At 50.0% G+C, this 27,023-nt stretch overlaps 1 protein-coding gene across 1 annotated transcript in view; it reads right to left on the bottom strand.

Moving 5' to 3' along the window:
- Positions 1-27,023, bottom strand: part of LOC146859468 (unconventional myosin-X-like) — an 869,852-nt gene that overhangs the window by 401,241 nt on the left and 441,588 nt on the right. The window contains exon 11 of the mRNA XM_085650190.1: positions 12,784-12,902. Within this exon, the coding sequence (XP_085506316.1) occupies positions 12,784-12,902 (119 nt within the window). The remainder of the gene's footprint in view (positions 1-12,783; positions 12,903-27,023) is intronic.

Genomic DNA, 27,023 nt, shown 5'->3' with positions numbered 1-27,023 from the left:
GAGGCATCACCAGGAGACATGGATAGATGAGGGAGACCAACAGATCCATTGGTAGAGTGACGGGAGGTAAAAGAGGCATCACCAGGAGATATGGATAGATGAGGGAGACCTCAGCACATTCTGATAAGGACTAGGTGTCAACGACTTAGAATATGGAGGCATGAATGAGCCGTGGGTAGGGAACCCACGTCAGAGTATGCCATTTGCACACTAAGGACCTCTAAAAAAATTGATGGTCTGGGGTTGACTGTGTTTCTTTCTAGAGAGGACCTGTTCTGGGGCTGGAATAAGTCTTTAGCTCGTTTTTAGGGTACTTGTTCTACAGGACATAATTAAGAGGCAGACTCTGGGTAACATAGCTTAGAGGACATGATTAGGAGAAAGACTCTGGATAACACAGCCTAGAGGACATGATGGAGAGACAGATCTAAGAAGAGCACAGGTGGAGGACACATGGGGGAAGTGTTGGGCTCCATGGAGCACAACCTACAGGACATGATGGAGAGACAAATCTAAGAAGAGCAGGGGTGGAGGACACATGGGAGAAGTGTCAGGGTCCATGGAGCACAGGCTATGGGACATGATGGAGAGACAAATCTAAGAAGAGCTTGGGTGGAGGACACATGGAAAAAGTGCCAGGCTCTATGGTACACAGGCTATGGGACATCGATTGAGGAGACTTGACAGACCCTGGAGTTACGCAGGACGGAGTGAATTATTACAAATGTATGCCACCACCGGAGAGTGTACAAACACCTATGTAAATGTCAAGTGCTTCATTATTTACAGCTAGGTCTGCTCTATCCAAGTACCAATGCACAGATCCATAGGATAGGGCCTCCCTTTTGCATATGTCTTGTTGCACATCAGCATTCCTGTGCTCTCTGCATCCTTACCGGTACTCAGTGCGCACACTGCCATTAGTATACAACATTTGGAGTTTGTCCCCCTTGGGGTGGTCAACAAGCTAGCCTAATGACCCACTTGCCTCTTCTGTGACCTTTAACCCCACATTCCCCATTTTACGCCCAATCTGTTTATAGGTGTTCCTGCTGTCTTAATCCCAATCACCTAACTAATACTCAGCCCCCAGCAGAGAGGGAGTTACCCCCTTTCCGATCTCTGAGCTCCCAGCATCGAATATAGGGATCGTGAGGATCTCGGAGCTACGGAAGGGTTTAAGCTGTGATGTTGCTTCCACTACCCTGGCAATTATTATGCTGAATGACCCCTGTCCTCACCCTGCCCCCACCGACTGATGCACCTGACGGACCGATCTTCACCAGGTCTAACAAATACTTTGAAAAGTGAATGGGATGTGAAGGCGCAGTCCTGAGCGCTTTGTCCTTCTCCCAAATGAACTGCCCCTGAATAGTGAAAATCGGGTACTCTGGTTGAAAGTCTGTCCGGCTGTGGTAAGAGGTTCCCCAGGGCTCAGTCCTCTCTCCAACCCTTTTCAGGTTCTGCCTCTGTAACCCCATTGTGTGATCCTAAGGTAGTCTGGGATCCTCTTCCACCTGTACCCCGACGAAACCCAAATCTATCTGAAGGTCTCGTCCCCAGATGACATCACCCTCTAATCCAGCACCCTGAAAAAAATGTAATCCTGGACCTCAAATCACCCTCTCAAACTAAATCCCGCAAAACTGAATTTCTTCTGCTATGTCCAAAGAGAGCTAATCCTTCAGCTGAAGACTGGCTGGCTATCTTCCCTGCCCTGGAGGGCTGCCCCTCCATTGTTCAGAATGCCAAGTCACCTGGTTTCACCCTCGACAGCCATCTCAACCTCCTCAGCCACATCACAGCGATGGCCGAGAGTGCCCGTTCCAGTTTAGGCTTTTCTGGAGAATCAGGCAGACCACCCCATGACCGGATCTAAAACCAGTTGTACAGACCCTGTCCAGACTCAACTCCGTGATCGGTCTCCTCGCAGGTGTGCCCAATGTCCCCTTGCACCGCTCAGAGCAGTTCTACATGCTGCTGCCCGCTCTGTGACCAGTCACTAGAAATGTGACGACATCATTCCTATCGTGCTAACCCTCCAGTCGCTTCTTAATGAGACGAGAGCCCAATTTAAAGCCACCTGAATCCCTCACAAAGCACCAAGCCCATCTTCACCTTCGTACCTAAATGAGAAATTGCAAATGGCTGCCAACCAGAGGTGTCGAGGGGTCGAAATACTCAACCCACGGCCAGACTGTCCGGACCGGGCATCAGGCGTTTCCGTGGGAGGCTGGGAAAGTGGGGGCCATTTTTGTAGCAGTGCAGCAGTTTTGAAAGCACCCCCTGCAGAGTTCCTTGTGTATGAAGTAGTTTTCAGGCAACAATAGAAGTGTCACGATAACTCTGGGGATTAATGCACCTGCTGGAGAGAGATCTGAGTTGCGTCAAGTGGCAGTTTTGTCTCAACTAAGGTAGCGCAGGGGGTTAATGTGCCTGCTGCAAAGGACGTGTACCATGCAGATCACAGAATGGTGTTTAATGTGAAAGCTCGGTGGGTTACCGCTTTCGTCACAGAGACCCTCTTGTTACTGTGCAGTTCATTAGTTAGAGTCATAATCTAGCACAGTGCTGCATGCAAACTGCAAGTTTTTTTTTCCAGTGTTTTATTATCCGGCTGCTGCTAGAGAAGGTTTGTTTGGGAAGAAATAAATTCTTATTAGTAAAGTCAACCCTAACCACTGTGTTTGTGTTCTAAAACCGGAGTTTGTGCTATCAACACCACGCACTCTTACAAAATGAGTCAGTATGGGTGAGATGTGAATCCTACACCTTGAAGTCCCCTTTGTCTTATGTAACATTTTCTATACACTGACTTCGCATGTATGAAACATTGTCTCTGCATGTGTGTGTGTGATGTAAAGTGCTCCGATACCCTACATTGGTATGAGCGGCGCTATAAAACAAATGAAATACATGTGAGAGCGGGGCTATGGGGAGATGAGATGCACCGCTGGAGGGTGATAGTGAGGGAATCATTGAAGAGTCCCAATAAAGATTGTTGTATCCTGGTGTACTTTAAGGTCTTTATTTACTATACTTTAAAAAGCAAACAATTCAATATATTTAGAAAAGTGGGTTGTAAAATGCGCCATTTTTGCCCAAATTTTCTTGAGGGGAGAACACCCCCAAACCCTCCTTGTAGTGGTCAGGCTCGCTCGCTATGCATCGTACTGGGGCTGGCCTGACACTGCATCGTACGAAGGCAGGACTGGCACTATGCACCATACTGGGGCAGGACTGGCACTATGCATCGTACGAGGGCAGGACTGACACTATGCACCGTATGGGGGCTGACCTGACACTATGCACCTTACAGGGGCTGGACTACCACTATGTGCTGGACTGACACTATGCATCGTACGAGGGCAGGACTGGCACTATGCACCATATGGTTGCTGGACTGACACTATGCACTGTATGAGGAAAGGACTGACACTATGCACTGTACGGGGCTGGTTTGATACTATGCACTGTACGAAGGCAGGACTGACACTATGCACCACAAGGTCAGGACACTATTTACTGTATGGGGCTGGACTTACACTATGCACCGTACAGAGGCTGGTCTGACTCCATGCACCGTACGAGGGCAGGAGTGACACTATGCACCATAATAGGGCAGGACTGACACTATGCACCGTACGGGGGCAGGACTGGCACTGTGCACCACACAGGGGCTGGACTGGCACTATGCACCAAATGGGGCTGATGTGACACTATGCACCGTTTGAGGGCAGGAATGACACTATGCACCGTATGGGGGCTGGACTGACACTGTGCACCATATGAGGGCAGAACTGACAATGCATGTACAAGGGTAGAACTGACAATATGCACCATGCAGGGGCTAGACTGACACGATGCATCATACAGGGGCTGGTCTGACACTATGCACCGTACAGGGGCTGGTCTGACACTATGCACCCTACAGGGGCTGGTCTGACACTATGCACCCTACAGGGGCTGGTCTGACACTATGCACCCTACAGGGGCTGGTCTGACACTATGCACCATACAGGGGCTGGTCTGACACTATGCACCATACAGGGGATGGTCTGACACTATGCACCGCATAGGGGATGGTCTGACCCTATGCACCGTACGAGGTCAGGACTGGCACTGCATCGTACAGGGGTTGGACTGACACTATGCACCGTATGAGGGCAGGATTGACACTGCATCGTACAGGGGCTGAACTGACACTATGCACCGTACGAGGGCAGGACTGACAGTGCATCGTACAGGGGCTGAACTGACACTATGCACCATACAAGGGCAGGCCTGACGATGCACCTTACAGGGGCTGGACTGCCACTATGCATCGTACAAGGGCAGGACTGACACTGCATAGTACAGGGGCTGGAATGACACTATGCAGCGTTTGGGGGCTGGACTGACACTATGCACTGTACTATGGCAGGACTGGCACAATGCTCCATATGGGGGCTGGACTGACACTATGCACCGTACGAGGGCAGGAATGACATTGCATCATACAGGGGCTGAACTGACACTATGCATCGTATGAGGGCAGGACTGACACTGCATCATACAGGGGCTGGGCTGACACTATGCACCGTACTGAGGCTGGTTTGACACTATGCATCGCACGGCGGATGGTCTGACTATGCACCGTATGAGGGCAGGACTGACACTATGCACGGTATGGGGGAAGGACACTATGCACCATATGGGGGCTGGACTGCCAGCATCGTACTGGGTCAGGACTGATACTGCATTGTATGGGGGCAGGACAGATACTACGCACCTTACAAAAGATGGTCTGACACTATGTATCGTACTGGGGCTGGATGAACACTGCATTGTACAGGGGCTGGTTTGACACTATGCACTGGGCTGGTCTTACACTATGCATCGTACGAGGGCAGGACTGACACTATGCATCATACAAGGGCTGGACTGAAACTATGCATCGTACTGGTCTGACACTGCATCGTACAGGGCTGGTCTGACAATATGGACCATACAGGGGCTGGTCTGACACTATGCAGGGGCTAGACTGACACTATGTACCTTACAGGGGCTAGACTGACACTATGCAGGGGCTAGACTGACACTATGTACCTTACAGGGGCTAGACTGACACTATGCACCATACAGAGGCTGGTCTCACACTATGCATCATATGGGTGCTGGTCTGACACTATGCATCGTACGAGGGCAGGACTGACACTATGCATCTTACGAGGGCAGGACTGACACTATGCATCATGTACGGGGGCTGGACTGACAATATGCACTGTATGCGGTCTGGACTGACACTATGCACCGTACTGGGGATGGTCTAACTATAATAATACTAATAATAATCCACATTTGTAAAGCGCGAACAATCACCCGTAAGGGTCTCTAGGCACTGGGGGCCGTCGGGAAGATTAAGCAAGCTATTGCCCAGAGTCACATGGTGCTGGGCTAATCTGCCGCCGGTGCCAGGGATCGAACCCTGATCCCCAGATCCCGGAGTCAGTCACCCAGTCTCCCTGGCCGCGGCGCCACACCTCTTCCCTATGGACTATGGACCGTACTGGGGCTGTAATGATACTGCATCGTACTGGGGCTGGACTGACAATATGCATCGTACGGGGCAGGACTGAGACTATGCATCGTACGAGGCAGGACTGACACTATGCACCGTACTGGGGCTGGACTGACACTATGCACCATATGGGTGCTGGACTGACACTATGCATCGTACAGGGGCTGGACTGACACTATGCATCGTACTACTGCTGGACTGACACTATGCATCGTACTAGTGCTGGACTGACACTGCATCATACTGGGGCTGGACTAACTATCGTACAAGGGCTGGACTGACACTATGCATTGTACTGGGGCTGGACTGACACTGTATCGTACAGGGACTACTCTGACAATAAGCACTGTACTAGCGCAGGACTGACACTGCATGGTACTGGGGAAGGACGGACACTGCATCGTACTGGGGCTGGACTGACACTATGCACCATATGGGGGCGTGACTGACACTGCATCGTACAGGGGCTGGACTGACACTATGCACCGTACTGGCTGGACTACCACTATGCATCGTACGAGGGCAAGACTGACACTGCATCGTACAGGGGCTAGACTGACACTATGCACTGTACTAGGGCAGGGCAGGCTCGATGCGCCATATGAGGGCAGGACTGACACTATGCACTGTACAGGGGCTGGTGTGACACCATGCAAAGGCAGGACTGACACTATGCACTGTACGAGGGAAGGACACTATTTACCGCATGGGGGCTGCACTGACACTTTGCACTGTATGAGGGCAGGACTGACACTATGCACTGTACAGAGGCTGTATTGACACTATGCACCATACAAGGTAAGGACTGACACTGCATCGTACAGGGGCTGGACTGACACTATGCACCGTATGAGGGCAGGACTGACACTATGCATCGTACTGGGGCTGGACTGACACTATGCACCACACAGAGGCTGGTCTGACACTATGCATCGTACTGGGGCTGGACTGACACTATGCACCGTACCGGGCCTGGACTGACACTGCATCGTACTGGGGCTGGACTGACACTATGCACCGTATGGGGGCGCGACTGACACTATGCACCGTACAAGGGCTGGATTGACACTATGCATTGTACTGGGGCTGGACTGACACTATGCATCGCCTTCACTTTACGCTCGAATTTGACTGACTGAGATTGTTTACGATGTGATTGTTTTGTTCCAATTGTAAAGCGCCGTGAAGTACACGGGCAGATTCAACGCTATACATTTACAAAAATAAAATAAAGCCTGCGGGTGATGAGCTGGTCAATGCTGCCACCGCGTGGTAGGAATGCAAAGCGACCGAGGCAGAGACAGACCAAAAGACAAGTGAGTGGGGGGAGGCGACGCGATAATGTGCACCGACAGGTGTGAGTGACACCAAGCACAGGAGAAGACCTGGGGGTGGGGGTGGGGCGGAACTAGGGACGTCTGACACGGGGGAAGAGACAGCAGAGCACCTGGAGGGGGGAGAGGGTGTACACAAGGATGTGTGACAGACATGTGAGAGACACGACTTTCCTCGAGACGAACGGATCCCTCGACCCCTCGCAGTCTGGTTTTCGAGCCAACCACAGCACCGAGACCGCACTGATCGCAGCCACCGATGACATCAGATCCCTGCTCGAGAACACAGCGGTCCTCATCCTCCTGGATCCTCTGCAGCGTTCAACACTGTCTGCCACCGCACCCTAGTACGCGTTACAACAAACAATTGATGGACGGAATGCTGACAATGCAGACATTCTCCCCCAGTCAAGAGATCTGGGTTAAATCCATCGTTCTTTTGCCCACTACACCACCCCAGTTTAGACATGGCCATATGCAAATCAGTCTTGACCCTGTGCCTCATGGGAACAGTCCAGCCCGAACTGCCAAGCCATGTCTTCCCTGGACCGGAATCAAGCATCCTAGGACCGGTTTCTGGCTATCAGCCGTCATCAGCCAGGATAGCTTGACTCCAGTGGCGTAGTGAGCACGGGTCCCACGTCTGGGAATACCCATCCCACTTACAGCGCCTCAGCAACATCGGGATCCAAGAGAAGGCACTGAAGTGGATCATCTCGTTCCTCGCCGGAAGAACCCAGAGAGTCCGCCTCCCCCCCATTCAGATCCGAGGCCACCGAAGTCATCTGCGGCGTACCACAGGGATCCTCACTCAGCCCAACCCTCTTCAACGTCTACATGAGCCCCCTCGCAGCCATCGCACGCCAACACAACCTCAACATCATCTCCTATGCCGACACCCAGCTGATCCTCTTCCTCACCAACGACCCCGCCACCGCCAGAACCAGCCTCCAGGAAGGGATGAAAGACGTCGCCGAATGGATGAAGAACAACCGCCTGAAACTGAACTCAGACAAGACGGAAGTCCTCATCCTGGGATCATCGCCCTCCGCCTGGGACGACTCCTGGTGGCCCCCTGCCCTGGGCACCACTCCCAAGCCAACGGACCACGCACGCAACCTGGGCTTCATCCTGGACTCCTCCCTCTCGATGACCAGACAAGTCAACGCCGTCTCATCATCATGCTTCAACACCCTGCGCATGCTCCGTAAGATCTTCCGATGGATCCCCACCGAAACCAGGAAGACGGTCACCCAGGCACTCGTCACCAGCCGACTGGACTACGGGAACACCCTCTACGCCGGAACCACAGCCAAACTTCAGAAAAGACTCCAACGCATCCAGAACGCCTCCGCACGACTCGTCCTGGACATCCCCCGACACAGCCACATCTCCGGCCACCTGAGAGACCTGCACTGGCTCCCCGTCAGCAAGAGGATCACGTTCAGGCTCCTCACCCACGCACACAAGGCTCTCCACGACCTGCGCCCCAAGTACCTCAACAACCGCCTGACCTTCTACACGCCCACCCGCCAGCTACGATCGAACAACCTCGCCCTCGCCGCACCACGCATCCGCAGAGCCACCGCTGGAGGAAGATCCTTCTCCTACCTGGCAGCCAAGACTTGGAACTCCCTCCCCATCCACCTTCGGCTGACCCAGGGCCATCTCTCCTTCAGGAAGCAACTCAAGACCTGGCTCTTCGAGCAGTAACGGACCCCTCTCCCCCAGCGCCTTGAGACCCTTCCGGGTGAGTAGCGCGCTATACAAATGCTATGATTGATTGATTGATTGACGGAAACAAGGGTGTGTGACAGGCAGAGATAGGCGACACGACAGGTGAGACAAGAGAAGACAGGGAGTGGAAACAAGGGTGTGTGACAGGCAGAGATAGGCGACACGACAGGTGAGACAAGAGAAGACAGGGAGTGGAAACAAGGGTGTGTGACAGGCAGAGATAGGCGACACGACAGGTGAGACAAGAGAAGACAGGGGACGGATGTGAGAAGTTGGCCTGGTATATGCTGCTCACTAATTCTAGTGATCACCTTGTACCATGCCATACAACCCTTATGGTGGTGGTTGAAGTCAACCTTGATAGACCAGCTATCCTAGTGGTAGCGTGGACAGTGCAGTCTGCAGGCTAAACTCTTGAGGGCATGTGAAGCCAGCTGTTTTACCATATGTAACCTCCTTGAATACCAAATGAAAGGACACCACACAGATATATATTCAAAATATATATGTATTTATTTACTAAAAGTATCCCCTATACTCTTTATGAGCACAGAAGCACATTCGTTAAAACAAGGCAGTGTTTAAATATACAAAAGTTGCACAATTATGGATGGGCCCAGGTGGCCCGCTAAACCATATACCAAAGTAGTGGTATAAGAACCACGAATAGAAAGGAAGGAAGGCCTAGGGCCTTGGGAATCGCTGGGACAACAAGGAGCTAACTGTAGTTAGTGACCAGGAGGCCCACAGGATGCGTGTGCAGTGTGAAAAGTTACACGCGTGCACCTATTGATTTCAATGGGTGCGTAAAAGTCACAAGTTTAAAGAAAAAGGAGTCTTACGGATGGACCAGAACCGAGCAACTGGAAACCTAGACACTAGAGATGTTTCTCTACCCAGGGGCACCGGAGTGCCAGCGTTACCTCACCCACAGGAAGCGGGTGTATAGGGGTCAAAGTGCGTCGGGTTTCGTCGTGCAGGTCTAGGGAGCCTGAGGATGAAGATGCTGCAGGCGGCCAGGCAGGAAGAGTTCCGGTGGATCCAAGGATGGATCTGAAGAGTAGATGACCTGTAAGCAGAGGGGACAGTGTTCAAAGTCACTAGCCAGTGACCGGCGTGGAACCAGGAAGGAACCAGGCGATGTCGGGTGCCAACAGGTGAAGAAGGGAAGCTGGTCTCCGCAGCCACGTGGACGTGAAGGGATTGACGACGACCAGGAGTCACTCACGAGCTGTCCCACGAAGGCTCTAGCTGATGGCTGTGTCGGCTTCTTGATCGGAGCAAACAGGCCTTGGCTAATGCAAGCCATGCAGGAATCGATGCAAGCTTGGTGCTCTAACCAGCAAGGTCAGAGGGGCTGCTCCTTTTCACAGGAGCAAGGGCCAGTCTGGAGCAACCAGACCAGCAGTGTGGATTGTAGATTTCGTTGCCAAGATGGCCACTAGCCAACGGGCAAGTAACCGGGATGACGCGTCGAGTGGCAAAAAGCAAAAGGGCCCCACGCAGATCCCATGGATGCTGGAGGGCTGGTCTTTGGTGCAAATGCTGCTCAGTGTTGGGGCTTCTCAGGGCCCAAAGCACAGCATTGAGGATGCCTCAGGTGCTGCGCAGTCAGCTTGTCGTGGACGTTTCAAGATGGCCGGTCCCACGTCTCTCGGTGCCTCCACGGATCTCTTCTTTGCAGGGACTGTGAATCTGGCTCAGAGATGTCTGGGAGTCTGGGTCTTGTCGGGCTCTGGGCTCGGTCTCCGGCGGGAGGCGGCGGCAAAGCAGTCGTCGAGTTGCTGGATGGGGCCTGTGTTCACAGGGTGGTCACTCCTTGGCCACAAGGGAGATTCTCTTCAGTCTTCTGTGCAGCAGAACGTTGAAGTCCAGTAGTTCTTCTTGTTTAAGTCGAGTTTCAGGATGATCTGAAGTCTTGGGACACAGCTCCTACTCTTACTCCAAATCTAGGGGCCGGATTACCTGCTAGGTCCATCCTCTGGGTGGGACCAGGAAGGGGGGTGGTTACACCCCCTTTCCTTTGTCCAGTTTCGCGCCAGGACTGAGGCTGGAGAGCCCCAGCTCCGGTTTGAACTGGCATATGCACAGGGACACCTTGTGTGCCCCAGGCATGTCTCAATCTATTCAGCCCTCCCTAACCCACTACACAAAATCCTGTCTGGGGTGGTGCAAGCACCTCCCCTGACAGGAAACCCTTTGTCCACACCTCCCAAGCTGGAAGGACTCCCAGCAGCAGGAGGGCAGACTTGTGTCTGTGGTGGCAGCATCCATTTTGTGATCCTGAGGCTCTGTCTAACTTTACCCGGGTTTCAGGTTAGGTACATGTCGTGTCCCTCTAGAAGGGTGGAATGCTATCCCCGTCGCCAGAAGTGACGAGGGGGTAGTATTCCAAATCGTATGACACCTTACTCGACATGTTTTGATAAAGCCAAACCAAAGTTAGCATTTGACCGCGAGTTATATAATGCACTTAAGAGTATATGGTATGGCAATATCATGAAACAGCTAAAGGACGTTGTTCCGAAAGCTGCAGACAGGCTCAGCTCATGCCAGAGCACCATCTCACATGAAACCAAGCACTCTGCCTCCAGGATTGTTAAGGCCTGCCATAGGAGTGGCTGATAGGTTACCATGTGTCCATATAGGTTAGATATAGATATACTATATCTAAGTAAGAGGTGATTACACCAACTTACCCAGCTGAGTGATCAGCCAGTTGTGTCAAATAGTGAGGCCAGGCCAGGGGTGGCATAATACATGCTGCAGCCCCTGGTAGGCCTAGGGTACACCTATGCCCTGGGTACCTGGGGTACACTGTTACAGGGTCCAACAAGGAGAACCAGTTCCAATTGGTAATGCACCTAGTGTGCATTGGCAGTAATTTAGGGAGAGAGCAGCAGGGCTGTGGGTCTGATTAGCAGGCCCACAGCCACACTAAGTCATAAAACCAGTGAAGCAAAAGCAAAAATTTGGGGTGACCATAGGATAGCAGACCCTACTCTCCTACAACGGAAACAAGGGTGTGTGACAGGCAGAGATAGGCGACATGACAGGTGAGACAAGAGAAGACAGGGAGTGGAAACAAGGGTGTGTGACAGGCAGAGATAGGCGACATGACAGGTGAGACAAGAGAAGACAGGGGGTGGAAACACGGGTGTGTGACAGGCAGAGATAGGCGACATGACAGGTGATACAAGAAAAGACAGTTGTGGAAACAAGGGTGTGTGATAGGCATTGATAGGCGACACAACAGGTGGGACAAGAGAAGACAGGGGACGGAAACAAGGGTGTGTGACAGGCAGCGATGGGTGACACCGAGGGTGAGACGAGAAAGGAGAAGAGCTGGGAAGAGAGAGAACCTGAGAGGGCGAGGCAGACAACAGGCTCCACCAAGAGGGGGAAGACTTAAGGTCACAGACATGAGATGAGAGGGGTGGATAATACAGCGACAGAGGCGGAGAGGAGCAGGAGAGGACGGGGCGGAGGGGGTGGAGTGAAAGACAGGCGCTGTAAAGTCAACTCATCCTCCTTTGGAAGGAGAAACACGTCCAAAATTAATTTCCAAACATACAAAATGTTTTCCATGGACTCTGAAGTCGCCCCTGCCCCGCAGTGACCTTGTCTGGAGCATTCCTCACGCCCCAAAACAGTTCACCTATATTGACTTCAGTGGGGCACCCGCCATCAAGACCCCGGCCTCATCCTCCAAAGAGGCGCGAGAGGCAAACAAAGGATGGGCAAAGCCCTTCTGAGTGACTAAGATAGAACACCTTGCTCTTGATACTTGCACAATTGCCTCATGTAACGTAACGTTTGCTTTTGTAACATGCTCACTTGTAATTTTACTCCTCATGTATCATTACTGTTCCTATTGTGAAGCGCTCTGACACCTTCGGGTAAAGTCCGCGCTATATAAAAACACAAAATAAATAAATAAATGAAAACCTGTCAGAGAGACGGGGGAAGAGAAAGGGGCGGGGAGAAGAGGCCAGGGGCACAGAAGGCCTTCAACAGAGGGGGCACAGACAGAAGGAAGGGATGGGGCAGCTAGGGTAGAGAGAGACGTAGACCTCACTAATGGGCATGAAGAACGACCCCCCCCCCCAAAGAAGACGAGGGGGGTCAGCAGGCCGCACTGAACCCTCTTACCTGCTCCACGGTCAGGGGGGAGCTGATCTCTTCTCCTCGGAGGATCATGGACCTCTGGGTCAGCGACTCGGACAGCAGGAAGGAGTCCAGTCCCAGCAGGTCACTGGCCGTGCCCACCACTAGGGGAGAAGAAAGAGGAAGTCACTGGGGGGCCTGCAGGGGGAGCTGCAGAGAACTCAAGGCAGGGTGAGAGGGAGACGGGCTGTGTCCCAATCCAGCCAGCCCCCGCCCTCAATGCATCTCAGCAAGCTACAGAGGAACAAACTGCAACCCCTGCCAATCAACACCCGCCCACCCTCAATGCAGCTCAGCAAGCTACAGAAGAACAAACTGCAACCCCTGCCAATCAGCACCCGCCCACCCTCAATGCATCTCAGCAAACTACAGAAGAACAAACTGCAACCCCTGCCAATCAGCACCCGTCCACCCTCAATGCATCTCAGCAAGCTACAGAAGAACAAACTGCAACCCCTGCCAATCAGCACCCACCCACCCTCAAGGCATCTCAGCAAGCAGAGCAAACTACAACCCCTGTCAACCATCAGCCACCCACCTACCTCCGGGCATCTCAGCAAGCAACGGTACAAGAAACCAACTACAACCCCTGACAATCAGCCCCCACCCACCCTCAAGGCATCGCAGCAAGCAACAGCAGCAGAGCAAACTACAACCCCTGTCAACCATCACCCACCTACCTACCTCCGGGCATCTCAGCAAGCAACGGTACAAGAAACCAACTACAACCCCTGACAATCAGCCCCCACCCACCCTCAAGGCATCGCAGCAAGCTACAGAAGAACAAACTGCAACCCCAGCCAATCAGCACCCACCCACCCTCAATGCATCTCAGCAAGCTACAGAAGAACAAACTGCAACCCCAGCCAATCAGCACCCACCCACCCTCAAGGCATCTCAGCAAGCAACAGCAGCAGAGCAAACTACAACCCCTGTCAACCATCACCCACCCACCTACCTCCGGGTATCTCAGCAAGCAACGGTACAAGAAACCAACTACAACCCCTGACAATCAGCCCCCACCCACCCTCAAGGCATCGCAGCAAGCAACGGAGAACAAACTACAACTCCTGTCAATCAGCTCCCACCCACAATGCATCTCAGCAAGCAACAGCAGGAGAGCAAACTACAACCCCTGTCAATCAGGCCCCACCCACCTCAAGGCATCTCAGCAGGCAACAGAAGAACTAACTGCAACCCCTGTCAATCACCCCCACCCTCAATGCATTTCAGCAAGAAACAGAGGAACACACTACAACCCCTGTCAATCAGCACCAACCCACAATGCATCTCCGCAAGCAACAGGGGAGCAAACTACAAGCCCTGTCAATCAGCCCTCTCCCACCCTCAATGCATCTCAGCAAGCAACAACAGCAGAGCAAACTACAAACCCTGTCAATCACCCCCACCCACCCTCAATTCATCTCAGCAAGCAACCGTACAAGAAACAAACTACAACCCCTGTCAATGAACCCCCTCCCACCCTCAATGCATCTCAGCAAACAGGAGAGCAAACTACAACCCCTGTCAATTAGCCCCCACCCTCGATGCATCTCAGCAAGCAACAGAAGAACAAACTACAGTCAATCAGCACCAACCCACAATGCATCTCAGCAAGCAACAACAGGAGAGCAAACTACAAGCCCTGTCAATCAGCACCAACACACAATGCATCTCAGCAAGCAACAGAAGAGACAACTACAACCCCTGCCAATCACCCCAACCCCCTTTTCAAGGCATCTCAGCAACCAACAGTACAAGAAACAAACTACAACCCCTGTCAATCACCCCCATGCATCTCAGCAAACAACAGTACAAGAAAACTACAACCCCTGCCAATCAGCCCCTCCCACCCTCAATGCATCTCAGCAAACAGGAGAGCAAACTACAAACCCTGTCAATCAACCCCCCCCCCAAGGCATCTTAGCAAACAGCAGCAGCAGAGCAAAGTACAAACCCTGTCAATCACCCCCACCTCAATGCACCTTAGCAAGCAACAGTAAAAGAAACAAATGACAACCCCTGTCAATCAGCCTCACCCACTTCAACACATCCTGTCAAGGAAAACACAACAAACTACAGCCTTTACCCCCAATACCTTCAGCACCCACCCTCAAGGCATCTCAGCAAGCAACAGCAGCAGAGCAAACTACAACCCCTGTCAATCAGCCCCAACCCTCAATGCATCTCAGCAAACAACAGTACAAGACACAAACTACAACCCCTGTCAATCAGCTCACTCCCGCCACAGGACATCTCAGCAAACAACAGTACAAGAAACAAACTACAACCCCAGTCAATCACCCCATACCCTCAATGCATCTCAGTAAACAAAAATATAAGAAACAAACTACCACCCCTGTCAATCAGCCCCCTCCCACCACAAGACATCTCAGCAAACAACAGTACAAGAAACAAACTACAACCCCTGTCAATCACCCCCTCCGCCCTCAATGCATCTCAGCAAGCAACTGCAGGAGAGCAAACTACATCCCCTGTCAATTACCCCCCACCCTCAATGCATTTCAGCAAACAGTACAAGAAACAAACTACAACTCCTGTCAATCACCCCACACCCTCAATGCAGCTCAGCAAACAAACGTACAAGAAACTAACTACAACCCCTGTCAATCACCCCCACCCTCAATGCATCTCAGGAAAGAACAGCAGCAGAGCAAACTACAACCCCTGTCAATCACACCCCACCCTCAATGCGTCTCAGCAAGCAACAGTAAAAGAAAAATGACAACCCCTGTCAATCAGCCCCCACCCATTTCAACACATCCTGTTAAGGAAAACACAACAAGCTACAGCCTTTACCCCCCTCCCCCAAATACCTTATACCTTCAGCACCCACCCTCAAGGCATCTCAGCACGCAACAGCAGCAGAGCAAACTACAACCCCTGCCAATCAGCCCCAACCCACTCTCAAGGTATCTTAGCAGGGAACAGCAGGAGATCAAACTAACTACAACCCCTGTCAATCACCCCCTCCCACCCTCAATACATCTCAGCAAACAACCGCAGGAGAGCAAACTACAACCCCAGTCAATCAGCCCCCTCCCACCACAAGACATCTCAGCAACCAACAGTACAAGAAACAAACTACAACCCCCGTCACTCAGCCCCCTCCCCCCCAATGCATCTTAGCAAACAACAGTACAAGAAACAAACTACAACCCCCGTCACTCAGCCCCCCCCCACCCTCAAGGCATCTCAGCAATCAGGAGAGCAAACTACAACACCTGTCAATCACCCCCCTCCGGTATTTCAGCAAACAACAGCACAAGAAACAAACTACAACCCCTGGCAATCAACTCCCCCCCCCCCCAGGCATCTCAGCAAACAGCAGGAGAGCAAACTAGAGCAAACTAAAACCCCTGTCAATCACCCACCACCCTCAATGCATCTCAGCAAACAGTACAAGAAACAAACAACAACCCCTGTCAATCAGCCCCTCGCACCTTAATGCAGCTCAGCAAACAACAGTACACGAAACAAACTACAACCCCCGTCAATCACCCCCACCCTCAATGCATCTCAGCAAAGAAAAGCAGCAGAGCAAATTAAAACCCGTCAATCCTCCCCACCCTCCATGCATCTCAGCAAACTGCAGTACAATAAACAAACTACAACCCCTGCCAATCAGCCCCAACCCACCCTCAAGGCATCTCAGCAAGCAACAGTACAAGAAACAAACTACAACCCCTGTCAATCAGCTCCCACCCACACCAACACATCCTGATAAGGATAGCACAACAAACTACAACCTTTACCCCCCCCCGCCCTCATACCCTCAGCATCCACCCAGAAACACATCCAACCACGCTAAAGTACAAAGTTTCAATGAACACCTGCCCATCAACGCATTCCATCGAGAATAATACATGAACTTTTTAACCCGAAACATAAATCCATGGACAACCACCTTATCTTCAGAAGACTACGCAAGAGTTGGCTATTCCCCACATAACCACCTTACGCAAACATATATATACAGCATATCCCTGTGTGTATAAGCATTTATTTGGATTATACATCTGTACCTAGATATGTGTATTCCATTGTATAAACGTGTATAATAATTAGGTTTATAAATATATCGATATTAGTTAGGTCTCCTTAACAAATGTAAATATTACTAATGGTTATTTTATTCTATATTTAACATGTATGTAGGTAACTTAATAAATAAGTACATTTTTATCATAACTATCTACAATTGCTTCACTGTTGATTAATTAAAAACAAAAAAATAATAAAAAACAAATACATTAGCTTAAAGTACAGCAACACATGAAACCGGAGTATATTAAATGCTACTTAAATCTACCTAAATGATCTTCCCTGTACATATATACCATCCATGAACTTGTGTATCTTTTTATTTAGCACGTTACTCATAATTCAGCATCTCTAATGCACTACCCTATATTTCACCCTAAACCTCTCTCAATATATCCTCTACCTTCATTTTCTGACTCATCTCAAACCCCATTCCACTACTATGATCCCTAAACTAGCCTTTTCTAGACTCGTCCCTCCTCTACCCCTCTTTGCATCATCTCAAACCTCTTTCACTAATGGGATCTCTCCAACAAGCCTTTTTAAACCCTTCCCTCAGACTCTTCCCCGCTCCCCTCTACTCACCCCAAACCGGCTTCTGCTGCCATGATCTCCAAATAAACACTTTGTAGACCCTTCCTTCTTCCATCCCGCCACTATCTTTTTCAATCCCTCTAACACTCACATGCCCACCATTCAAATTAATTTCATATTTCCCTATACTAATTCACCACTAATACTTTTTGGATTGTGGAGTAGTGTGCTACTCGCCAAAAAGCGCTTTGACACCTCGTCTGGGGTAGTAAGCTCTATATAAATGAAATTACACTTATAAACTGCAGCCCTTACCATCAACACTCACCCCCTAAACACATCCTACCACGCTAAAGTAGAACAAACTGAAATTACAAACTTTCAATCAGCACCCACCCCTCAATGCATACTGTCAAGGAAAGCACAAAACACACACCCAACCACTAAAAAGTCAAACTGAAACTACAAACTTTCAATCATTACCCACCCCTCAATGTATCTCACCAAGCAAAACAATAACAAATTACAGCCTTTACCCCGCCATACAGTCAACATCCACTCCTAAACACATCCTACTAAGTAAAAGTAGAACAAACTGAAACTACAAACCCTTCCAATCAGTCCCTACCCTCAAGGCATCCTATGAAGGAAAGCACAACAAACTACATCCTTTACACCCACCACACCCTCAGCATCCACTCGAATCACATCCAACCATTAAAAAGTAAAACTGAAGCTATAAACCCTTTCAATCAGCCCCCACCCTCAACTTACCCTTTCAAGGAAAACACCACAATCTACAGCCTTAACCCGCCCATTCCATCAACATCCACCCCTAAATGCAACCAACTATGCAAAAGTAAGACAAACTACAAAAGTTCAATCAGCACCCTGTTGGTTTATTGGTTGAGGGGGGTGAAAACCTACTCAAGCAAAAACCACAATCTTTATAAGAGTGAACCGCAAAAGTGCTTATCCCTCTGGTAGCTTGGCACACAATCAGTCAGGCTTAACTTGGAGGCAATGTGTAAAGTAGTTGTGCAGCACACAAATAGGAACTTACAAAACTAGAGTCAAATGTATTAAGTTATTTGATGGAAAAACAACAGAAATCCAATCAGTAGAACGGAGTTATGCAATTTCAAAGATTTAAGGAGTTATATCACCTAAAAGCACAACGCATCACTGGTGCTCATCCAGGTTACACTGGGTAAAAGTCTCAAGTTTAGGCGGCCGCAATGGAGCGCGAGTCTGGTACAGGGACCAGGTTAATCCTGCTGAAAATGTACCCATTAAAGTTTGGAGCGAACAGTCGAGCTCGTGGTAGAGAGGCCGTGAGGAGCAGGGAGAGCATCGAGGATGTTCATTGCCGTAGCGTGAAGAACCGGCAGGACATCGCAGATGGTCATTTCCGTATCACAAAAATCCTGTCGGGTGTCGCGGACAGTCATTGCTGGAGCTTCACGATTGGCTGTCACTGTGGGCTGGTGATGCTGTAGCGCAATGTGCAGATCTCACGTTGACAGTTGCTTTAGCGTGAAGAGTTGGGTTCACCAAAGCTTCGCATTGAACATCGTCATGGGCTGAGAGATCGTGGCGCGAACAGACTCATTCGCGGTCACAAAGTATCCAAAACGTAAAGATTTCTCCTTTATGATCAGAGGAGGGCACTCTACTGCCAACCAGGGGCCCAGGACCTGGGGAGTCGCCTCTTGGGAATTAGGAACTCACTCCAGAAGAGGCTAGCTGGGCTCAGGCATGTCCAGTTGCAGGTCTAGGCAGGTCCAGTTGCAGTAGGTCAACTAGGCAGCTGCAGGAGGGCCTCTGGAGCTTGTATGTCCCTATAGCTCTGAAAAGGAGGTCAGTCAACTGACTCTTGGGATCACTCCAGGTAGCCTGGGATGAAGGGAGCAGGTGTAGTTTTCCTTCTCAGACAGTAGGGCAGGCTGCCGGCAGCAGGACAGTCCTTTGGCAGTAGGGCAGTCATTCTTCTATAGTATTCACAAGTCCGGGAGTGTACTGAAGTCTTGGTCCAAAGGTCCAATATTTATCCCTGGTGCCAGCTTTGAAGTTGGATAAACTTCCAGACTTCTCCTCACATTTGGTGCTGCAATTTTCTTTTTCGCTGCCCTGGTCCCAGGATGCCTGGAGTCACCAAAGGCTAGCCTGAAGTTCTTAGTGTCTGTGCTGAGGCACTTCCTTTGAAAGTGCAAGTGAGGCTGTGCACAGCTCTGTCCCACCCATCTTGCCAGGATGGTTCGTCCTGCCAACACCCAGTCCCCCATTTGTGATACTGTCGGAAAAAATATACAAAGGTAAACTGCGAACTACACTGTGAGAAGTTGGCCTGATGTATGATGTCACTAGTTCTAGTGTACACCTTATATCAGTCCAAACAACCCTTATGGTGATTGGTTGTAAAGTCAACCTTATAGACCAGCTATCCTAGTGGTAGCATGGACAAGAGCAGTCTTAGGCTAAACTCTGTATGGCATGTGAAGCCAGCTGTGATACCATTTGCAATCCCTTGTATACCAAATGAAAGGACACCACAACAGATATATAAAAATAGTATGTATTTATTCTAGTCAAAATACCCTCAGCACTCTTTATGAGATTCGAGGTAAGTACAACACAGTCTTATTTAAGCATACATAAGTCACACAGGTAAGTAATACAGTTAGGCCCTAGGGGCCACGCAAACCATATACTAAGTAAGTGGTATAAGAACCACTGTCACGAACACAGGTTAGGCCTAGGGAATCGCTGGGGCTACACTATACTACCAGTTACTAGGCAGTGGGAGGCCCACGGGATTCAGGTGCAGAGTGTAAACACTCACGCGTAATGAGTTTAATTCTAAACTGTACTATTTCTATCGACTTTAGAGTTTTAGGACACTTCTGAAGGAGCTAGGAGTTGGAAACTTGGAAACTAGACCCTTGGATAGTCAATACCCTTGTGAGCACCGAAGTACTCAGTTGACCTAGCCCACAGGCTGCGGGTGCGTAGGTGTGAATTTGCATCGGGTTTCGTTGTTGACTCCTATGGATGCCTGAAGAAAAGATGCTGACAGGCAGTCAGTGAAGAGTGTCCGGTGAATCTCAAGATTGGAATCAAGAAGGAGGGTACCTGCAAGCAGAGAGGACAGAGTCTAGGTCACCATCCAGGAGCCGGGAAGGAACCAGGAAGGCACCAGGCGATGTCGTGAAGATGCAGGTGAAGAGGTGAAGCTTGTCGCAGCAGCCACGGGCACCAGGAGGCGTCGAGGACGACCAGAACCAGGAGGCGAGCTGTCCCACGAGGGCTCTTGCTGTTGGCGGCGTCGATGTCGAGTTGGGACACAACAAGCCTTGGCAAGCGCAACCCATGCAGAATGAAGGATTCGCTTCTGTTGCAGACCAGGGAGGCCTGAGGTGCTTCTCTTTCACAGGGAAGCAGGAGCCAGTCTGGAGGAGCCAAACCAGTGGTGGAAAGTCAAAGGTTCGTCGTCACAGAGGTTACTAGCCAACAGGCAAGTAACCGGACAGACGCGTCGAGCAGGAAAATGCAGAAGGGCCCCACGCAGAACTCGTGGAGTGTGGAGGGCTGATCTTCGGTGTAGATGGTGCTCGGGGTTGGGGCTTCTCAATCCCCAAAGCACAACTTCGAGGATGCCTCAGAAGCTGCGCTGGAAGCTAGTAGCCAGTTTTCCCAGGTAGCCGGTCCCACGTCTCTCGTCGCCTCCACGGATCTCAGCTTTGCTGTGGATGTGGATCAGGGTCGATGAAGTCTGGAAGTCAAGGCGCTGGTCGGGCTCTGCAGCCGGTTCCTCGTAGAACTTTAGGCAAAGCAAAAGGCAGTATGCTTGATGGTGCCTGTTTGCACAGGGTGGCCACTCCTTGGCCACAAGGGAGATTCTTCAGTCTTCTTCCGTAGTCGAATGTCGAAGGTCCAGAGTTTCTGTTCAAGTCCAGGTTTCAGGAAAGTCCTAGGGACTCAGCTCCCACTCTTATACTAATCTGGGAGGCTGGGTTACCTGCTAGGTCACGCCTTATGGGTCGGACTTGGGAGGGGGGCGGTTACACCCCCTTCCATTTGTCCAGTTTCGCGCCAGGACTGGGGCTGGAGTGCCCCAGCACCGGTTTGAACTGGACTATGCATGGAACACCTTGTGTGCCCCAGGCAATGTCTCGTTTCATTCATCCCTCCCTGCCCCAATACACTAAGGCCCGTCTGGGGTGGTGCTAGCACCTCCCAAGGCAGGAAACCTATTGTCCAAGCCTCCCTTGCCGGGATCACTCCCAGCAGCAGGAGGTCAGACTTGTGTCGTGGCAGCAGCGTCCATTTTGTGATGCTGGGGCTCTGGTTAACTTTAACCGCGTAAGTAGGTACTCAACATGTCTTCTCCCTCGAGAAGGGAGGAATACTATCCTTACTGCCAGAAACGGTGTGGTGGTAGTATTCCAAAGTGTTAGACACCTTACACGACATGTTTTGATAAAGCCAAACCATAGTTACCATAACCGCGAGGATTATAAGGCACTTTAAGAGTATATGGTAGGCGATATCATAGAAAAAGCTATAAGGACATGGTTCCGAAAGCTGCAGACAGGCTAAACTCATGCTAGAGCACCATCTCACATGTTACCAAGCACTCTGCCTTCAGGATTGTTAAGGCCTGCCATAGGAGTGACTGATAGGTACACATGTGTCTATATATAAGGTAGGCGTAGGAATACTACACCTAAGCAAGGGGTGATTACATGACCTTGCCCCAGCTGAGTGATCAGCCTGTTGTGTCATAATGGAAGGCCAGCCAGGGGTGGCATAATACATGCTGCATCCCCTGGTAGGCCTAGGGTACACCTATGCCCTGGCACCTAAGGTGCTCTGTACAGGGTCTGAAAAGGTGATCCTTACCAATTGGGTTATGTACCTAAAGTACATAGTATTAATTTAGAGAGAACAGCTGGGCTGTGGGTCTGATTAGCAGTCCCACAGCCACATCTAAGTCGAAAACCAGTAAAGCAAAAGCAAAAAGTGGGGGTGAACATAGAAAGCAGACCCTACTCTCCTACACCCCCCCAAACTTAGGGACATTAAACTAACCTTGACCAGTTGAGTCTTCATGTTCTAACTGGAAATATCTGGAGAGCCCATCTGCATTGGCATGGTCAGTCCCAGGTCTATGTTCCACTGTGAAGTCCATCCCCTGTAGGGAAATGGACCACCTAAGAAGTTTGGGATTTTCACCCTTCATCTGATTTAGCCACAAGAGGGGCTTATGGTCTGTCTGAATCTTGAAGTGAGTGCCAAACAAGTATGGCCTCAGCTTCTTCAGGGCCCAAACCACAGCAAAGGCCTCCCTCTCAATAGCTGACCAACGTTTCTCTCTAGGGGTCAGCCTTCTACTTATAAAAGCAATGGGCTGGTCTTGACCATCTATATTCAGTTGTGAAAGAACAGCTCCCACACCCAACTCAGAAGCATCTGTCTGGACAATGAACTCCTTGGAGTAGTCTGGACTTTTCAGAATAGGTGCAGTGCACATGGCCTGCTTCAGGTCATCGAATGCCTTCTGACAGCTTACTGTTCACTGAACTTTCTTTGGCATCTTCTTAGAGGTCAAGTCATTAATTGGTGTCACAATGGACCCATAGTTCTTAAACTTTCTGTAGTACCCAGTCAGGCCCAAGAAAGCTCTGACCTGTGTCTGGGTAATTGGAGGAGTCCAGTCCTTTATGGTCTGGATCTTGCTCTCCAGTGGTTGAACCTGAACCCCACCGACTAGGTGGCCCAGGTACACAACCTTACTCTGCCCTATCTGGCACTTAGTGGCCTTGATAGTGAGGCCTGCCTTTTGCAGGGTCTCCAAAACATTCCTCAGGTGGACCAGGTGATCCTCCCAGGTGGAGCTAAAGACAGCAATATTATCAAGATAAGCTGCACAGTAGTCATCCAGCCCTGTAAGGACTTGATTCACCAACCTTTGGAAAGTGGCAGGTGCATTCTTCAAGCCAAAGGGCATTACCACAAATTGATAATGTCCTCCTGGGGTTGAGAAAGCAGTTTTGGCCTTTGCATTCTCAGCTAGTCTGATTTGCCAGTAGCCTGCTGTCAGGTCAAATGTACTCAAAAACTGGGGGGGTGGGGGGGGGGGGGGCGTGGCCAGCTGCGCAGCGGAATGGCCGCTTGCTGAGCGCGCTCCGCCGGCCGGGAGAAAATCCTTTCAAAATCCTACACTGAGGGGAGATCTAGACTCGCCGAAACCTACCTGATCCTGCGCTGATGGGATCGTGACACCGGCGTTGTTCGCCAGAAAAGCTGCGGACGGACCGGGCCGAGACATCTGCGGGACTGATGCTGTGCTGCTGCCTGGCACCGTGGAGGAGGCAGCTAATTAATCGACGACAACTAACAGAAGGTGCAAAGTCCATTCATGGAGAACAGCAAGCCACTACGAGCTGTGAAAGGGTGCAAGAGACTCCTCAGATAGTTAGTACATCACCTGGCCGGAGTTAAGAGTCCATCAGCCCACCCTTACTGGCGGAACTTCGTCATCTGAGACTCTAGGGAATCACGGTCTGGGCCCGCAATATCGAGCCAAACGGATCTGCTGGGTGCACAGCCTAATGCTTCCCGAAAAGCAAAAACTCCTGCCAAGGTGTATATTCAAAACCGGAGGACTCCAGTGATGTGCAGTGCTCTAGTGTGAATGTGAATTAAAAATGAATACCTGGGCAAAAAAATATGTTTATTAGGAATTGTCCAGGTGTCATATCTAAAAAAAACTATAGTCTTGAAAAAATAGACTATTTCCAGGCTCAGTTTTATAGGGTCGACATGTTTCAGCCAGTGTGGTCAACTGACCCGGCTTTCTTCAGGACCAAAATACGGTGGAGAAATAAAAGCTACTGCAGGGTAAACACATTAATTGTAAATTGTGAGCAACAAAATTAAACAGTGAAGGTGCAATCATCATTTGTGGCGCTAGCCACCCTACCGGACAAGCAATCTCGTGCTTGGACGTAAGAACTATGTCTTCTTTCCTAGAGAGAATCCGGAGAATCAACCGTCAGAAAAGACGTCTTACACATAAATCACAGTAATCATGGCCGCTATTCAGCAATGCCCATTAAGCACTGCTTTCTCTACAAAAAACACAATGATGGTTGCATATAAACAGAATTACATTAAAACTGTTATGAACTCACCCAGCCTTTTGTGGGAGAAACGCCTCACCTCACCCGGCTGACCGCTCGGAGATGGAGGCACCGCTCTGTTTAAATGTGAGGGCAAACAGACAAGTTGCATATTGATACTTATCTGTCCAGACTCTTCACACATACCTTTAAACACTCTAATAAACCTAAAAGAACTCAAACGTCAAAGTCCTAGAGAAAACCCCATGGACACACTACTACAGGTAAGTCAAAAGATGTGATGTAGGCCAGATACAGTATCTGGTCTACATCACATCCACATTCACAAACCTCTTTCTTATTTTCCCTGTTGCTCTGTCTCTTACCCCTCAGGCAGTTGACCATACTGGCACTGTCTTTCTCAGGAACTGCTACCCTATTATATGTGGAATTATCTTAGGAGCATTGGTACAGGACCTACTCTTTAATTGTCGCTCCTTGTCCCCCTCTCAGTGTGTGTGTAAAGTCAAAAGATGTTCCTTAAAATTCCATCATTTTCAAGTGTAATAGGGTTCAAGAAAAGACATATATATTATATCTTATGCAAGGTTTGGAATAAGTAGTTGTCAACTATGTTTCAGATGCCACATTGAGTATATGCCAATGTTTCCGTACTGTTTTTTGTAATCGATTGGACAGGGTACAGAAGCTAGTTACAAAGGTAAGCCTGTCACTAGGGGTCCTGGGAGTGCTATTATCCAGCAAAGCATCTCGATTATTGTTCGACGCTCTCTTCCATGCTTGCCGCACCAGGCGTCTAGGGTACTGTCGCGACCGGAGTTGACTCTAATTCTTTAGCATGTTTGTAAAAAGATCCCTAGTGGAGCAGTTCCTCCGCACACGTAGGAACTGACCCACGGGGAGATTCTCCCAGAGGGCCTTGGGGTGATAGCTATCGAAGGAGAGAAGTGAATTCCTTGGATACTACACAACCACACAAACTGTAATTCGGAGTGTGTGATTTATATGATCACATGCCCTTGCACGCTGCACTACATCGGATATACCACACGCAAAGTTAAGCTCCGCATAAGTGAGCACAAGAGCACCATCCGATGCATGAAACAGTCCACATGTTTGACAGATCATTTTCTGGCCAAAAAACATAAGGCCGATGATCTGAGGTGGCTTGTGCTGGAACGTCCTTTCATTCCCCAGCACGTAACAGATATTTCAAGGTTTCTATTTTCCAAAGAGCAGAGGTGGATTTTCAAATTGAAGACAGACAGACACACACGGCCTTAATGACAGTATACCATGGGCCTCTGTCTGATATCTGGTTTGTAAATTATCAGTCTCAGAACCTACTGGTATGTAGACACTTCATCAGAGACTTCATTACATACGATATTCTTAACGATTGATAGGATATCTGATCTTATAGGATATCTGCCCTGTTGTGTATAGGAGTACTCTGACTCCATCCCACAGAGACACGTTCACATTGCGGTATCTGCCCCCTTTACGCACTGACTATCACTATGATTTGTCATGACACTCTTGGACAATGTTTGTTAGCATGGTTTGGGCAACAGTAGCTGGTTTTCGCTGTTGGCTACATGTTAACATTCTATCTAGTGTGTAGAGGCTGTTTGTTGGTGGTCAAATCTGTTGGTGGTCAGGTCCTCTGGTTCCATCCCTTCTGTACATACTGTACATACACCGCACTAGATATTTAGCCTAGAAATGGTAGCTGCTTTATTTCTATTTAAGTGTAGACAGTTACCGCTATATAAGATCCATCGGTATAAGAGCTAATCTTGCAGGTTGTTAAAACTAGCAATAGAGTGGTTCGGTTTTGTGTATGCTGTTGGTCGTTTATGGCTAGTGCTGACTCTGTCACTGTAAACAACTAGTCAGCCTCGACACCAGCACGCATGCGCGGGTATGAAGCCATGAGGTTCTTGAGGGTTCATTTACCACGTACCAATAGAATTGAATTGGGGCACTCGATATAAGGTTTCCACCGTTTTTGTGGGCATGCATGTACCGTAACGAGTATTTTTGTGCCCGTTTTGGGTCCCCGAACGTGTATGCATTTCTTCCGTTCGGGACACTCCAGCGGTACAATCTACTTTTGTGTGATGCATACACCATAGTCAGCGTCTTGGGCTTTGCGCCCTGCATAAGGTTTGTGACGCGTATGCGCTCCTGCCATTGACGATAGGCTGGCTACAGCATTCGATTTTCAATTGTTTTGCAGCGTATTGATTGACGTGATGCTGGCGTCTCCTTGAGCTCTCTAATACGCATGCGCCCTGTGGAGTTGCCGGCCGCATACACTCTATCTGGCTGGTTCGTGCAGCGCGCATGTTTGGAGACGCGTGTCCTGAGCTTGGGCGCATGCTCCGTATGCCTAATGGTCGCGCTGGTACTACGAACGCACCTGCACCTGATTCCAATTGAATCTTTTAACGCAATTAAGGTGGGTATTTAAGGACC

The sequence above is a fragment of the Triturus cristatus genome, chromosome 3_2 (genome assembly GCF_964204655.1).
Source record: "Triturus cristatus chromosome 3_2, aTriCri1.1, whole genome shotgun sequence".
In the NCBI taxonomy this organism is placed as follows: domain Eukaryota; kingdom Metazoa; phylum Chordata; class Amphibia; order Caudata; family Salamandridae; genus Triturus; species Triturus cristatus.
This window is presented reverse-complemented; position numbering and strand designations above follow the sequence as displayed.